Raw genomic sequence first — 14,062 nt, forward strand, 5'->3', positions numbered from 1 at the left:
TGCTCATTAATGACGTAAAACTCCTCCTCCTCCTCGGTGAAATAAGACACAGCCTGTACGTTTCGTAGGGGATGGGTTAGTAAACCATTCGGTCTGACAGATCGTCCTGACATGAAGAGAGCTCGGCTGTCTTTTGGATATTTTACGGGTTTTGTGGATTAATGACGTTTGTTTGCCTGGACTCCTTATCTGAAGAAAAGGATGGGTCGTCAACGGTACAGAGAGGCAGAATGGATGTTGTGCGCCATTCTTCTTTGTTTATCTGACTGGTCTGCTGCTCAGATTTCCTACTCCGTTTCCGAGGAGGTGGACAAAGGCACAGTGGTGGGGAATCTCGCAAAGGATTTAAACATTCAGACACAGCAGCTAGAGGAACGGGGATTTCGGATTGTTTCGGGATACAGTAAGAAATATTTCGAGGCAAATGTAAGAACGGGAGCTTTGGTTGTTAACGAAAGGATAGACCGTGAGGAGCTTTGTCCGAATTCACCTAAATGTTCCCTAAATATAGAGGGACTATTGAGCGATCCTATGAATATTTATCGCATTGAGGTCATCATTGTTGACATAAATGATAATGCACCATCATTCCTCGAGCAAATCCATGTGTTTAACATCTCCGAGTCTTCTTCATCGGGAGAGAGGTACCCGCTCCCGATAGCTCAAGATGCAGACACTGGCAGCAATTCAGTGAAAACCTACAAGTTAAGTCCCAACGAGCATTTCTCCATTGATGTGATGAGCGGAGGAGACAGCGCGTCCGCTGAGTTAGTGCTGCAGAAAGCTTTAGACCGAGAGAAACAGCATGTTATTAAACTAACATTAACAGCTGTAGACGGAGGAAAACCTGCGAGGTCTGGCACGATGCAAATCCTTGTTAATGTGATAGATGTCAATGATAACACACCATCGTTTAGCAAATCGCTTTATAAAGTGAGAGTCAGCGAAAACGTACCTACAGGTACAACAATATTGAAACTAAATGCAACCGATTTAGACGAAGGTCCACATTCAGACATCAGATATTCTTTAATGAAAAGAGGAAATGTGAATTCAGCTGAAAAGTTCACTGTCATTCCGGAAAGCGGTGAAATTGTTGTAAAGGCTCATTTGGATTATGAGGAAAGTAATGCATATGAATTAAGAGTACAGGCAACAGACCAAGGTGCATCCCCCCGCAGTGGTTATTCTAAAGTGCTGGTAGAGGTGGTCGATGTAAATGACAACGCACCAGAGATCTCTATAACCTCACTAATGAGTCCAGTGAAGGAAAGTGCTGAAATTGGAACAGTGGTTGCATTAGTGACTGTGACTGATAAAGATGGAGGGCAGAATGGCCTTCTCACTTGTAAGATTAAAGACTCTGTACCTTTTACATTAACGTCAAATTACAAAAACTATTACTCTTTGATAGTTGACGGTCTCCTCGATAGAGAGCTTGTGCCACAGTACAATGTAACCATCACTGCTACCGATGAAGGTAGTCCGCCTCTTTCCAGCACTGCTGTAATCACTGTGCAGATTTCTGATGTGAATGACAACGCGCCTAGTTTCCCAGGTGCCAACATAACTATTTACGTGAAAGAGAATAGTAAAGTGGGAGATGTTATCGCAAGGACAACAGCTGATGATGCAGATGCAAATGAAAATGCCAAATTAACATATTCATTACTTGATAATTCTCCGAAAGGTTTTCCGATTTCATCAATGGTGAATATCAACTCAGAGACTGGAGATATAGTCAGTCTTCAGGCCTTTAACTTCGAAGAGTTAAAAACGTTTCAGTTTAAAGTTCAGGCCACAGACTCTGGTGTTCCTCCGCTGAGCAGCAACATGACTGTGAACGTTTTAATACTCGATGAAAATGACAATAATCCAACAATCCTCGCGCCCTATTCTGAGCACGGCTCCGTTAACAGTGAGAGCATCCCCTATTCTGCTGAAGCGGGATACTTTGTGGCAAAGATCAGGGCTGTAGACGCAGACGCTGGATACAATGCGCTGCTTTCTTATCACCTGTCTGAGCCCAAAGGAAACAACCTCTTCCGGATCGGGACCAGCACCGGAGAAATCAGGACTAAGAGGAGAATGAGTGACAATGACCTGAAAACTCACCCCTTGGTGGTGTTGGTTTCTGATAACGGAGAACCCTCCCTGTCAGCTACTGTGTCTATTGATGTGGTGGTGGTTGAAAGCACAGCTGACATCCAGACTCAGTTCAGACATGTGCCCATAAAGGAGGAGAGCTTCTCTGATTTGAACCTGTATCTGCTGATCGCCATTGTGTCGGTGTCAGTCATCTTTCTGCTCAGTCTCATCAGTTTAATAGCTGTCAAATGCCACAGGACAGACGGCAGTTTCAGCAGGTACGGTGCCCCCATGATCACCACCCACCCTGACGGGAGCTGGTCTTACTCCAAATCTACTCAGCAGTATGACGTGTGTTTCAGCTCAGACACGCTCAAGAGTGACGTAGTGGTTTTCCCCGCACCGTTTCCGCCTGTAGATGGGGAACTGATCAGTATTAATGGAGGAGACACATTTACCCGGACTCAAACGTTACCAAATAAAGACAAGGTACGTGTTCTTCAGTTTTCAATGAAGTTATTCCAGTGTACAGTCTCCTTGATTTAAATATTATGCTATTACTTTTTCGTGTGATTATATAATTCATGCACGAGTCAGGGGTTGTCAGGACCTGAAAACAAAATAACAAATGTAGTAGCTCCTCAACGATTTCTACTTTTCACGCCAGCACATGTCGATAAATGAACTCATCAAAACTGCACTTTTTTAGCTACCAATTTTGTACCACCTCAAAGATAGAGAGTCCATTATTTCTTATGTTTTAAGGATGTCTCTGAGAGCAGGGTTATTTGATACTTTTGGCTCTAGACAGAACATCATTACACTGGACTCATGCGGTTTATAGCCTGAATGTAGCTACAGCGCTCTCCTTGGTGCTGAAATGCCTCACAGCAACCTGAAGGTTTTGTTAGCTCTCTGAAACTCTACATTGTTAAACCTTCCTTATTTCTCAGAAATTGTAAAGAGTTGGGTTAGTTGGTTTGCTGATTCATTAATTATCTGTTTACATAATCTGAAATAATTTAAAATGCTTTATCTTGTGGACACACTGCACTCCTGAGAATTAAGTGACCTTGAATTGCTCCTTTTATTTTCAGGTTTACATTTAAAAACGGGTATTATTAAATCATTAAATATGAAATATAAAATCCCACCTTCACTTTTGTTTTCATACTCTGAAACTAATATATGTGGCAAGGATTTAAATGAACACGTCTTTAAAGCTACTGCAAACCAATGGGCTAAGTGTTTCTCATATTTATGTTGGTATATCTGTCATTTGCCACACGATGTCGCTGGAGACCACAGATATGATTGCTACGTTATGTGTAAAACTCCTCCCTGCACGGGAAACCTAACACCGTCATTCGCCTCAGTTTTGAGAGACGCTGGGACTGTTCTGTGGTGAGAAGCTCTGCCGCTGGATACTCGTGTTTTATGACGGATACATACATGAAATGGAAATACCTGTATAGCGGGAATCGGTGCATCTTGTACAACGATGGGGAACGAGGGATACGCCTGGATTCGTATTGTTGCACTGCTGTGTCTTTGTGACTGGTCTGCTTCGCAGTTATCTTACTCCATTTCAGAGGAGGTGAACAAAGGCACCGTGGTGGGAAATATCGCAAAGGATTTGAATTTGAATGTACAAGACCTTGAAACCAGGGACCTACGTATTGTTTCGAGTTACAGTAAGAAATATTTTGACGTGAATTTGCGGACCGGGAACCTCTTTGTTGACGAAAGGATAGACAGAGAGGAGCTTTGTCCGAACACAGCACAATGCTCCGTAAGAATACAGGCCGTTTTAAGCAATCCAATGAATGTACACCGCATTGAGGTCAGTGTGTTAGATATAAATGATAACTCGCCAAAATTCATTGAACAGTCGTATTCGGTAAACATCTCCGAATCAATGTCACCGGGAGAACAATATCTTCTCCCAATAGCAGAAGACGCAGACATAGGCAGCAACTCGGTGAAAAGCTACAAGCTGAGCCAAAATGAATATTTCTCGCTTGATGTGCAGAGCGGCGGAGAACACGGTGTGTCTGCTGAGTTAGTGCTGCAGAAAGCTTTAGACCGAGAGAAACAGTCGGTGATTACACTTATTCTGACGGCTGTAGATGGAGGAAAACCTCCGAGATCTGGGACATTGCAGATAAATGTTAATGTAATAGATGCCAATGATAATACACCAATTTTTAGCAAATCGCTTTATAAAGTGCGTGTACGGGAAAATGCTGCACAAGGAACAGTGATAATAAAATTAAATGCAACGGATTTAGATGAGGGAATGAACAGCAAGATCCTGTATTCGTTTATCAAACGTGGCACTTCGGATCGATCAAATGTTTTTGATTTAGGTTCGGAAACAGGAGAGATCACTGTGAAGGGAATATTAGATTATGAAGAGACGCCTGCTTATGAAGTCAGAGTTCAAGCAAGGGATCAAGGCACCACCCCTCGTAGTGCACATGCTAAACTGCTGATAGAGATAATTGATGTGAATGACAATGCCCCAGAGATATCTGTGACGTCACTCATGACTCCCGTAAAAGAAGACGCAGAACTGGGGACAATCGTTGCTTTGGTGACAGTGAGTGATAAAGATGGAGGAAACAATGGAGTAACTAACTGTAAGGTAGTTGGCTCTGTTCCCTTTAAACTCAAGTCCAACTACAAAAATGACTATTCATTAGTAGTAGATGGACCACTGGACAGAGAAAACACTTCTCTTTACAATGTCACCATCACAGCCACAGATGAAGGAAGTCCTCCTCTGTCCAGTATCAGAGTCATCACTGTTCAAGTCTCTGATGTCAATGATAATGCACCTCGATTTATGGAGGCTGTGATTAATGTTTATGTGAAAGAAAACAGTCCAACAGGCTCCGTTATTAACACAGTAACTGCCTTTGATCCTGATTTAGACAGTAATGCAAAACTGACTTATAAATTGTTGGATAGTTCTACAAAAAATATTCCGATTTCATCTATGGTGAACATCAACTCAGAGACTGGAGATATAGTCAGTCTGCAGTCTTTTAACTTTGAGGAGTTAAAAACGTTTCAGTTTAAAGTTCAGGCCACAGACTCTGGTGTTCCTCCGCTCAGCAGCAACGTGACTGTGAACGTTTTAATACTCGATGAAAATGACAATAATCCAACAATTCTCGCGCCCTATTCTGAGCACGGCTCCGTTAACAGTGAGAGCATCCCCTATTCTGCTGAAGCGGGATACTTTGTGGCAAAGATCAGGGCTGTAGACGCAGACTCTGGATACAATGCGCTGCTTTCTTATCACCTGTCTGAGCCCAAAGGAAACAACCTCTTCCGGATCGGAACCAGCACCGGAGAGATCAGGACTAAGAGGAGAATGAGTGACAATGACCTGAAAACTCACCCCTTGGTGGTGTTGGTTTCTGATAACGGAGAACCCTCCCTGTCAGCTACAGTGTCTATTGATGTGGTGGTGGTTGAAAGCACAGCTGACATCCAGACTCAGTTCAGACATGTGCCCATAAAGGAGGAGAGCTTCTCTGATTTGAACCTGTATCTGCTGATCGCCATTGTGTCGGTGTCAGCCATCTTTCTGCTCAGTCTCATCAGTTTAATAGCTGTCAAATGCCACAGGACAGACGGCAATTTCAGCAGGTACGGCGCCCCAATGATCACCACCCACCCTGACGGGAGCTGGTCTTACTCCAAATCTACTCAGCAGTATGACGTGTGTTTCAGCTCAGACACGCTCAAGAGTGACGTAGTGGTTTTCCCCGCCCCGTTTCCGCCTGTAGATGGGGAACTGATCAGTATTAATGGAAACGACACTTTTACAAGAACTCAGACTTTACCCAACAAAGAGAAGGTAAGATATAATAGAGATTAATTTCCTTCAGTACAACTAAAAGCAGCAGCATAACTCGTAGTCATTTCAGAATGTGTTCTATTTTGCTTGCACTGGTTTGAGCTACACGTCTCCGTTAAAACAAAACACACAAAATGTGTTATATAATTTTATTGTACATAACATCTTAGTCTCACACATACTCATATAACCAAGCTGTTCTTTTGTGTCTTAATATGCAATGTGATGATTAAAGAGAAGGTTTTTTTTGGAAATATCCTTTGTAGTGAAGTTGACTCCCTGTAATAACACAAGTCACTCTGACCCCAGTAGGTTTTTATTTGTATTAAGACAGAGATCACCATGGTGCTGATCTAAAGGTCTTTGGCTTCATTACCATTCTGCTCTCTGGCAACTTTTTTTTTTTTTTAACACTGAACTGAAAATCGCTCTTGAGAATCTAACGTACTTGTGAAATGGCGCTCTCCGTGGTGCTGAAGTCAGGCTTGTAACATGGATTCTGTGCCTTCTACTGTCAAGCAAGCATCTGTTTGTTTATCACTTTTATTAACACTGCTTACTGAATAAGCTTTATATCTTTTTTAAATCACATTAAATTAATTATTTTGTCTTTGCTTTATATGGATACATTACTGTGTTTTGACTTTTAAGTGGCTTGTCTGGCTTTGGAAACCTCCATCAGTGGATGTCTGTTGCATTCTGAACAATGAACTACATTTTCAAAAGCTCACCATTAGTATTAACAAGTATAAACTGGATGATGGATGATGGATGATGGTGATGGACTTTTAGCGGTTCATGATTTGATGCCAAATCATAGTGTGAGGTTAGACTTCATTTCGACACCCAAGAACATGTTTTGTATAGAGATATACTCCAAATTAACTGACCAGGTGAAGGCGAACATACCCACCATTCACCACAAGATGTCGCAGGAGACCATAGATCAGAATGTTTCTGTATTTAATTATAAAACTCCTCCTTCCCGGATGGGAAAAAATGAAATCGTCATCGGCCCACACAATCTCCTCGGCACTCGATGGTGTTGTGACGAGAAAGGCTGGAGTTTAAACGGGGAAATTTGCTTTTGTAGATATCACCTAAACATTGGATTAATGCTTGACTCGGATCAGCTCTTTTATGGCACCAAGGATGTATTCACGACGACAAAAGAAAGACGCCTGGATTCTTGTTGTTGCGCTGCTTTGTCTTTGTGACGGCTCTGCCTCTCAGATATCTTACTCCATCTCTGAGGAGGTGAACAAAGGCACCGTAGTTGGGAATATCGCAAAGGATTTGAACGTCAATGTACAGGATCTAGAAAGCAGAGATGTCCAAATCGTGTCGGGTTACAAGAAGAAATATTTTGATGTGGATTTGCGGACCGGGAACCTCTTTGTTGAAGAAAGAATAGACAGAGAGGAGTTTTGTCCGAGCACGGTAAAATGCTCTTTGAAACTACAGGCCGTTTTAAACAATCCAATGTCTGCACATCGTATTGAAGTAAACGTTTTAGACATAAACGATAATTCGCCTGCGTTCATTGAACAGTCGCAATTATTTAATATAACCGAATCATTGTCACCAGGGGAGCGATATCTTCTGCCAATAGCAGAAGATGCAGACATAGGCAGCAACTCAGTAAAGACCTACAAGCTGAGCCAAAATGAATATTTCTCGCTTGATGTGCAGAGCGGTGGAGAACACGGTGTGTCTGCTGAGTTAGTGCTGCAGAAAGCTTTAGACCGAGAGAAACAGTCGGTGATCACACTCGTCTTGACGGCTGTAGATGGAGGAAAGCCCCCTCGATCAGGAACACTGCAGTTAACTATCAATGTATTAGATGTCAATGACAATACACCGACATTTAGTAAATCTCTTTATAAGGCACGTGTCAAAGAAAATGCTACTCCCGGAACACTCGTTATGAGGTTAAATGCAACAGATTTAGACGAGGGAATGAACAGTAAGATCCTGTATTCGTTTATCAAGCGAGGAAACATTGATCCTTCAAATATATTTGATCTAAATCCAGAAACAGGAGAGATCACTGTGAAGGGAATATTAGATTATGAAGAGACTCCTGCTTATGAAGTCAGAGTTCAGGCAAGGGATCAAGGCCTCTCTCCTCGTAGTGCACAAGCTAAATTGCTGATAGAGATAATTGATGTGAATGACAATGCCCCAGAGATATCTGTGACGTCACTCATGACTCCAGTGAAAGAAGACGCAGAACTGGGGACAATCGTTGCTTTAGTGACAGTCAGTGATAAAGATGGAGGAAACAATGGAGTAACTAACTGTAAGGTAGTTGGCTCTGTTCCCTTTAAACTCAAGTCCAACTACAAAAATGACTATTCATTAGTAGTAGATGGACCACTGGACAGAGAAAACACTTCTCTTTACAATGTCACCATCACAGCCACAGATGAAGGAAGTCCTCCTCTGTCCAGTATCAGAGTCATCACTGTTCACGTTTCTGATGTCAATGATAATGCACCTCGATTTATGGAGCCTGTGATTAATGTTTATGTGAAAGAAAACAGTCCAACAGGCTCCGTTATTAACACAGTAACTGCCTTTGATCCTGATTTGGACAGTAATGCAAAACTGACTTATAAATTGTTGGATAGTTCTACAAAAAATATTCCCATTTCATCGATGGTGAACATCAACTCAGAGACTGGAGATATAGTCAATCTGCAGTCTTTTAACTTCGAGGAGTTAAAAACGTTTCAGTTCAAAGTTCAGGCCACAGACTCTGGTGTTCCTCCGCTCAGCAGCAACGTGACTGTGAACGTTTTAATACTCGATGAAAATGACAATAATCCAACAATTCTCGCGCCATATTCTGAGCACGGCTCCGTTAACAGTGAGAGCATCCCCTATTCTGCTGAAGCGGGATACTTTGTGGCAAAGATCAGGGCTGTAGACGCAGACTCTGGATACAATGCGCTGCTGTCGTATCACCTGTCTGAGCCCAAGGGAAACAACCTCTTCCGGATCGGAACCAGCACCGGAGAAATCAGGACTAAGAGGAGAATGAGTGACAATGACCTGAAAACTCATCCCTTGGTGGTGTTGGTTTCTGATAACGGAGAACCCTCCCTGTCAGCTACTGTGTCTATTGATGTGGTGGTGGTTGAAAGCACAGCTGACATCCAGACTCAGTTCAGACATGTGCCCACAAAGGAGGAGAGCTTCTCTGATTTGAACCTGTATCTGCTGATCGCCATTGTGTCGGTGTCAGTCATCTTTCTGCTCAGTCTCATCAGTTTAATAGCTGTCAAATGCCACAGGACAGACGGCAGTTTCAGCAGGTACGGCGCCCCAATGATCACCACCCACCCTGACGGGAGCTGGTCTTACTCCAAATCTACTCAGCAGTATGACGTGTGTTTCAGTTCAGACACGCTGAAGAGTGACGTAGTGGTTTTCCCCGCACCGTTTCCACCTGTAGATGGGGAACTGATCAGTATTAATGGAAACGACACTTTTACAAGAACTCAGACTTTACCCAACAAAGAGAAGGTAAGCTATAATAGAGATTAATTTCCTTCAGTACAACTAAAAGCAGCAGCATAACTCGTAGTCCTTTCAGAATGTGTTCTATTTCGCCTGCACTGGTTTGAGCTACACGTCTCCGTTAAAACAAAACACACAAAATGTTTTCTATAATATTATTGTACATAACATCTTAGTCTCACACATACTCAAATAATCAAGCTGTTCGTTTGTGTCTTAATATGCAATGTGATGAGTAAAGAGAAGGTTTTTTGGAAATATAATTTGTAGTGAAGTTGACTCCCTGTAATAGCATAAGTCACTCTGACCCCAGTAGGTTTTTATTTGTATTAAGACAGAGATCACCATGGTGCTGATCTAAAGGTCTTTGGTTTCATTACCATTCTGCTCTCTGGCAACTTTTTTTTTTTTTTTTTAACTCTGAACTGAAAATCGCTCTTGAGAATCTAACGTACTTGTGAAATGGCGCTCTCCGTGGTGCTGAAGTCAGGCTTGTAACATGGATTCTGTGCCTTCTACTGTCAAGCAAGCATCTGTTTGATCATCACTTTTATTATTAACACTGCTTATTGAATAGACTTTACATTGTTTTTAAATCACATTAATTAATTATTTTGTCTTTGCTTTATATGGATACATTACTGTGTTTTGACCTTTAAGCAGCTTGTCTGGCTTTGGAAACCTCCATCAGTGGATGATCTGTTGCATTTTGAACAATGAACTACATTTTCAAAATCTCACCATTAGTATTAACAAGTATTAACTGGATGATGGATGATGGATGATGGATGATGGTGATGGACTTTGAGCGTTTCATGATTTGATGCTAAATCGTAGTATGAGGTTGGACTTTATTTCGACACACTAGAACATGTTTTGTATAGAGATATACTCCAAATTAACTGACCATGTGAAGTCGAACATACCCACCAGTCACCACAAGATGTCGCAGGAGACCATAGATCAGAATGTTTCTGTATTTAATTATAAAACTCCTCCTTCCCGGATGGGAAAAAATGAAATCGTCATCGGCCCACACAATCTCTTCGGCACTCGATGGTGTTATGACGAGAAAGGCTGGAGCTTAAACGGGGAAATTTGCTTTTGTAGGAATCACCTAAACATTGGATTAATGCTTGACTCGGATCAGCTCTTTTATGGCACCAAGGATGTATTCACGACGACAAAAGAAACACGCCTGGATTCTTGTTGTTGCGCTGCTTTGTCTTTGTGACGGCTCTGCCTCTCAGATATCTTACTCCATCTCTGAGGAGGTGAACAAAGGCACCGTAGTTGGGAATATCGCAAAGGATTTGAACGTCAATGTACAGGATCTAGAAAGCAGAGATGTGCAAATCGTGTCGGGTTACAAGGAGAAATATTTTGATGTGGATTTGCGGACCGGGAACCTCGTTGTTAACGAAAGAATAGACAGAGAGGAGTTTTGTCCGAGCACGGTAAAATGCTCTTTGAAACTACAGGCCGTTTTAAACAATCCAATGTCTGCACATCGTATTGAAGTAAACCTTTTAGATGCAAATGATAACTCGCCTATTTTTTCTGAACAATCACATTTAATAAATATCACAGAATCATTGTCACCGGGGGAGAGATATCTTCTCCCTTTAGCAGAAGATGCAGACATAGGCAGCAACTCCGTTAAAACGTACAAGCTGAGCCAAAATGAGTATTTCTCGCTTGATGTGCAGAGCGGTGGAGAAGACGGTGTGTCTGCTGAGTTAGTGCTGCAGAAAGCCTTAGACCGAGAGAAACAGTCGGTGATCACAATCGTCTTGACGGCTGTAGATGGAGGAAAACCTCCGAGATCAGGCACACTGCGGTTAATTGTAAATGTGTTAGATGTCAATGACAATACACCGACATTCAGTAAATCTCTGTATAAGGTGCGTGTCAGAGAGAATGCGACTCCCGGAACACTCGTTATGAAGTTAAATGCAACAGATTTAGACGAGGGAATGAACAGTAAGATCCTGTATTCGTTTATCAAACGAGGAAATATTGATCGATCACATGTCTTTGATCTAAATCCAGAAACAGGAGAGATCACTGTGAAGGGAACATTAGATTTTGAAGAGACTCCTGCTTATGAAGTCAGAGTTCAAGCAAGGGATCAAGGCCTCTCTCCTCGTAGTGCACAAGCTAAATTGCTGATAGAGATAATAGATGTGAATGACAATGCCCCAGAAATATCTGTGACGTCACTCATGACTCCAGTGAAAGAAGACGCAGAACTGGGGACAATCGTTGCTTTGGTGACAGTGAGTGATAAAGATGGAGGAAACAATGGAGTAACTAACTGTAAGGTAGTTGGCTCTGTTCCCTTTAAACTCAAGTCCAACTACAAAAATGACTATTCATTAGTAGTAGATGGACCACTGGACAGAGAAAACACTTCTCTTTACAATGTCACCATCACAGCCACAGATGAAGGAAGTCCTCCTCTGTCCAGTATCAGAGTCATCACTGTTCAAGTCTCTGATGTCAATGATAATGCACCTCGATTTATGGAGCCTGTGATTAATGTTTATGTGAAAGAAAACAGTCCAACAGGCTCCGTTATTAACACAGTAACTGCCTTTGATCCTGATTTAGACAGTAATGCAAAACTGACTTATAAATTGTTGGATAGTTCTACAAAAAATATTCCCATTTCATCGATGGTGAACATCAACTCAGAGACTGGAGATATAGTCAGTCTGCAGTCTTTTAACTTCGAGGAGTTAAAAACGTTTCAGTTTAAAGTTCAGGCCACAGACTCTGGTGTTCCTCCGCTCAGCAGCAACGTGACTGTGAACGTTTTAATACTCGATGAAAATGACAATAATCCAACAATCCTCGCGCCCTATTCTGAGCACGGCTCCGTTAACAGTGAGAGCATCCCCTATTCTGCTGAAGCCGGATACTTTGTGGCAAAGATCAGGGCTGTAGATGCAGACTCTGGATACAATGCGCTGCTTTCTTATCACCTGTCTGAGCCCAAAGGAAACAACCTCTTCCGGATCGGAACCAGCACCGGAGAGATCAGGACTAAGAGGAGAATGAGTGACAATGACCTGAAAACTCACCCCTTGGTGGTGTTGGTTTCTGATAACGGAGAACCCTCCCTGTCAGCTACTATGTCTATTGATGTGGTGGTGGTTGAAAGCACAGCTGACATCCAGACTCAGTTCAGACATGTGCCCATAAAGGAGGAGAGCTTCTCTGATTTGAACCTGTATCTGCTGATCGCCATTGTGTCAGTGTCAGCCATCTTTCTGCTCAGTCTCATCAGTTTAATAGCTGTCAAATGCCACAGGACAGACGGCAATTTCAGCAGGTACGGTGCCCCTATGATCACCACCCACCCTGACGGGAGCTGGTCTTACTCCAAATCTACTCAGCAGTACGACGTGTGTTTCAGCTCAGACACGCTCAAGAGTGACGTAGTGGTTTTCCCCGCACCGTTTCCGCCTGTAGATGGGGAACTGATCAGTATTAACGGAGGAGACACTTTTACCAGAACTCAGACTTTACCCAACAAAGAGAAGGTAGGCTTTTCACCAATTTTAACCTAAAAACATACCATTTCCTTACTGCTTATGAGTGATGGTTTGACGTATTTTGATAAATATTAACGTGGAAGGTCGATCACACTTGTTGAAACTGCAACTTGTCTCTTTAAGATACTGCAATTCAATGTTAGTAGGTCTGTAATTCTGCTGAACCACAAGTTGTAACATGACTTCTAACCCTTTCACAATATGTGACTCATGTTCTCTACTTGAAGTGCTCTGTGTCTCAATGCTACGCTTCAAATTGTGTTGTGAGTAAACGGCTTGTTTGGTTTAGAAGAACGGTCAAACTGGTTCAATGCTACTGTCTCTATTGAGCTCTCCATGGTGCTGAACTTAGTTTTGTGCCATTCTGCTGTGAAATTCGCTGCTTCTGAGACTATTGAAAACATTAAATTAGTGATTAAATTATCTAAGCTGGTATGTACCTGACTTTAAACAGCTGAGCTTGTAACCTCATGTGTATGACTGGTATCATTCTGCTGTGATCCGGTGTTACATAAAACTGAACTTAGTGAAAGGTGCTGTTGTGGTTCTGGACTTCTGTGTTGACATTTGATTTCTGTTACATCCTGCTGGTGAATCAAACTTGTTTCTTTGATTCATAATTTATTCTGAATGTGGGACATTTAAATAGTGGCAGTTACATCCCAGAAATATATTCGAAGTCATTTTCTTTATGGTTGTGTTGCATTATTTGTCCTTTACAGTAGCTTATTCAGTCACTGGAATTGTTTTTTCTTTAATTTTGATTCTTGGTCTTCACAATCGAAATCATAATATAGATGCTTATATAGTGAACTTTATCAGTCATGTCACTCATAGTATTTTAAATTATCAGGGTATGTGAAAAGCTGGATTGTATTTGTATACCCATCATTCACCACATGATGTCGCAGGAGACCGTAGATATGAATGTGTTTGTAAATCTAAAACTCCTCCTCTCTGTGGGAAAAAATGAAATCGTCATCAACCATTAGTCCACCCGCGGAAGGTGCAGTGTCGA

The 14,062-nt window shown here is 42.0% G+C and overlaps 3 protein-coding genes across 15 annotated transcripts in view; all 3 read left to right on the forward strand.

Annotated features, from left to right (window-relative positions):
- The window catches only part of LOC311257655 (protocadherin alpha-C2-like), a 172,652-nt gene that overhangs the window by 102,766 nt on the left and 55,824 nt on the right, over nt 1–14,062 (forward strand). The window contains exon 1 of one of the 13 annotated variants that reach the window (XM_084353414.1): nt 90–2,577. The exons of 11 other annotated variants lie outside the window; for them this stretch is intronic. In XM_084353414.1, coding sequence (XP_084209540.1) covers nt 202–2,577 — 2,376 coding nt within the window. In that variant the 5' untranslated portion in view covers nt 90–201. Of the gene's footprint in view, nt 1–89; nt 2,578–7,028; nt 9,491–14,062 lie in introns of those variants that run through there. One more of the 13 variants, XM_084353424.1, reaches the window with a different exon arrangement.
- LOC311257682 (protocadherin alpha-2-like) lies at nt 3,494–5,980 on the forward strand (the record flags this gene model as incomplete). Its single annotated transcript, XM_084353498.1, has 1 exon — nt 3,494–5,980. Exon 1 carries the CDS (start codon nt 3,590–3,592, stop codon nt 5,978–5,980), a length of 2,391 nt encoding a protein of 796 aa, XP_084209624.1. The 5' UTR covers nt 3,494–3,589.
- LOC311257674 (protocadherin alpha-3-like) lies at nt 10,560–13,092 on the forward strand. The gene has a single exon (XM_084353490.1). The coding sequence runs from the start codon at nt 10,642–10,644 to the stop codon at nt 13,057–13,059; it is 2,418 nt and encodes an 805-aa protein (XP_084209616.1). The 5' UTR covers nt 10,560–10,641; the 3' UTR covers nt 13,060–13,092.

The sequence above is a fragment of the Pagrus pagrus genome, assembly GCF_965226575.1.
Source record: "Pagrus pagrus genome assembly, chromosome: 5".
Lineage (NCBI taxonomy): Eukaryota > Metazoa > Chordata > Actinopteri > Spariformes > Sparidae > Pagrus > Pagrus pagrus.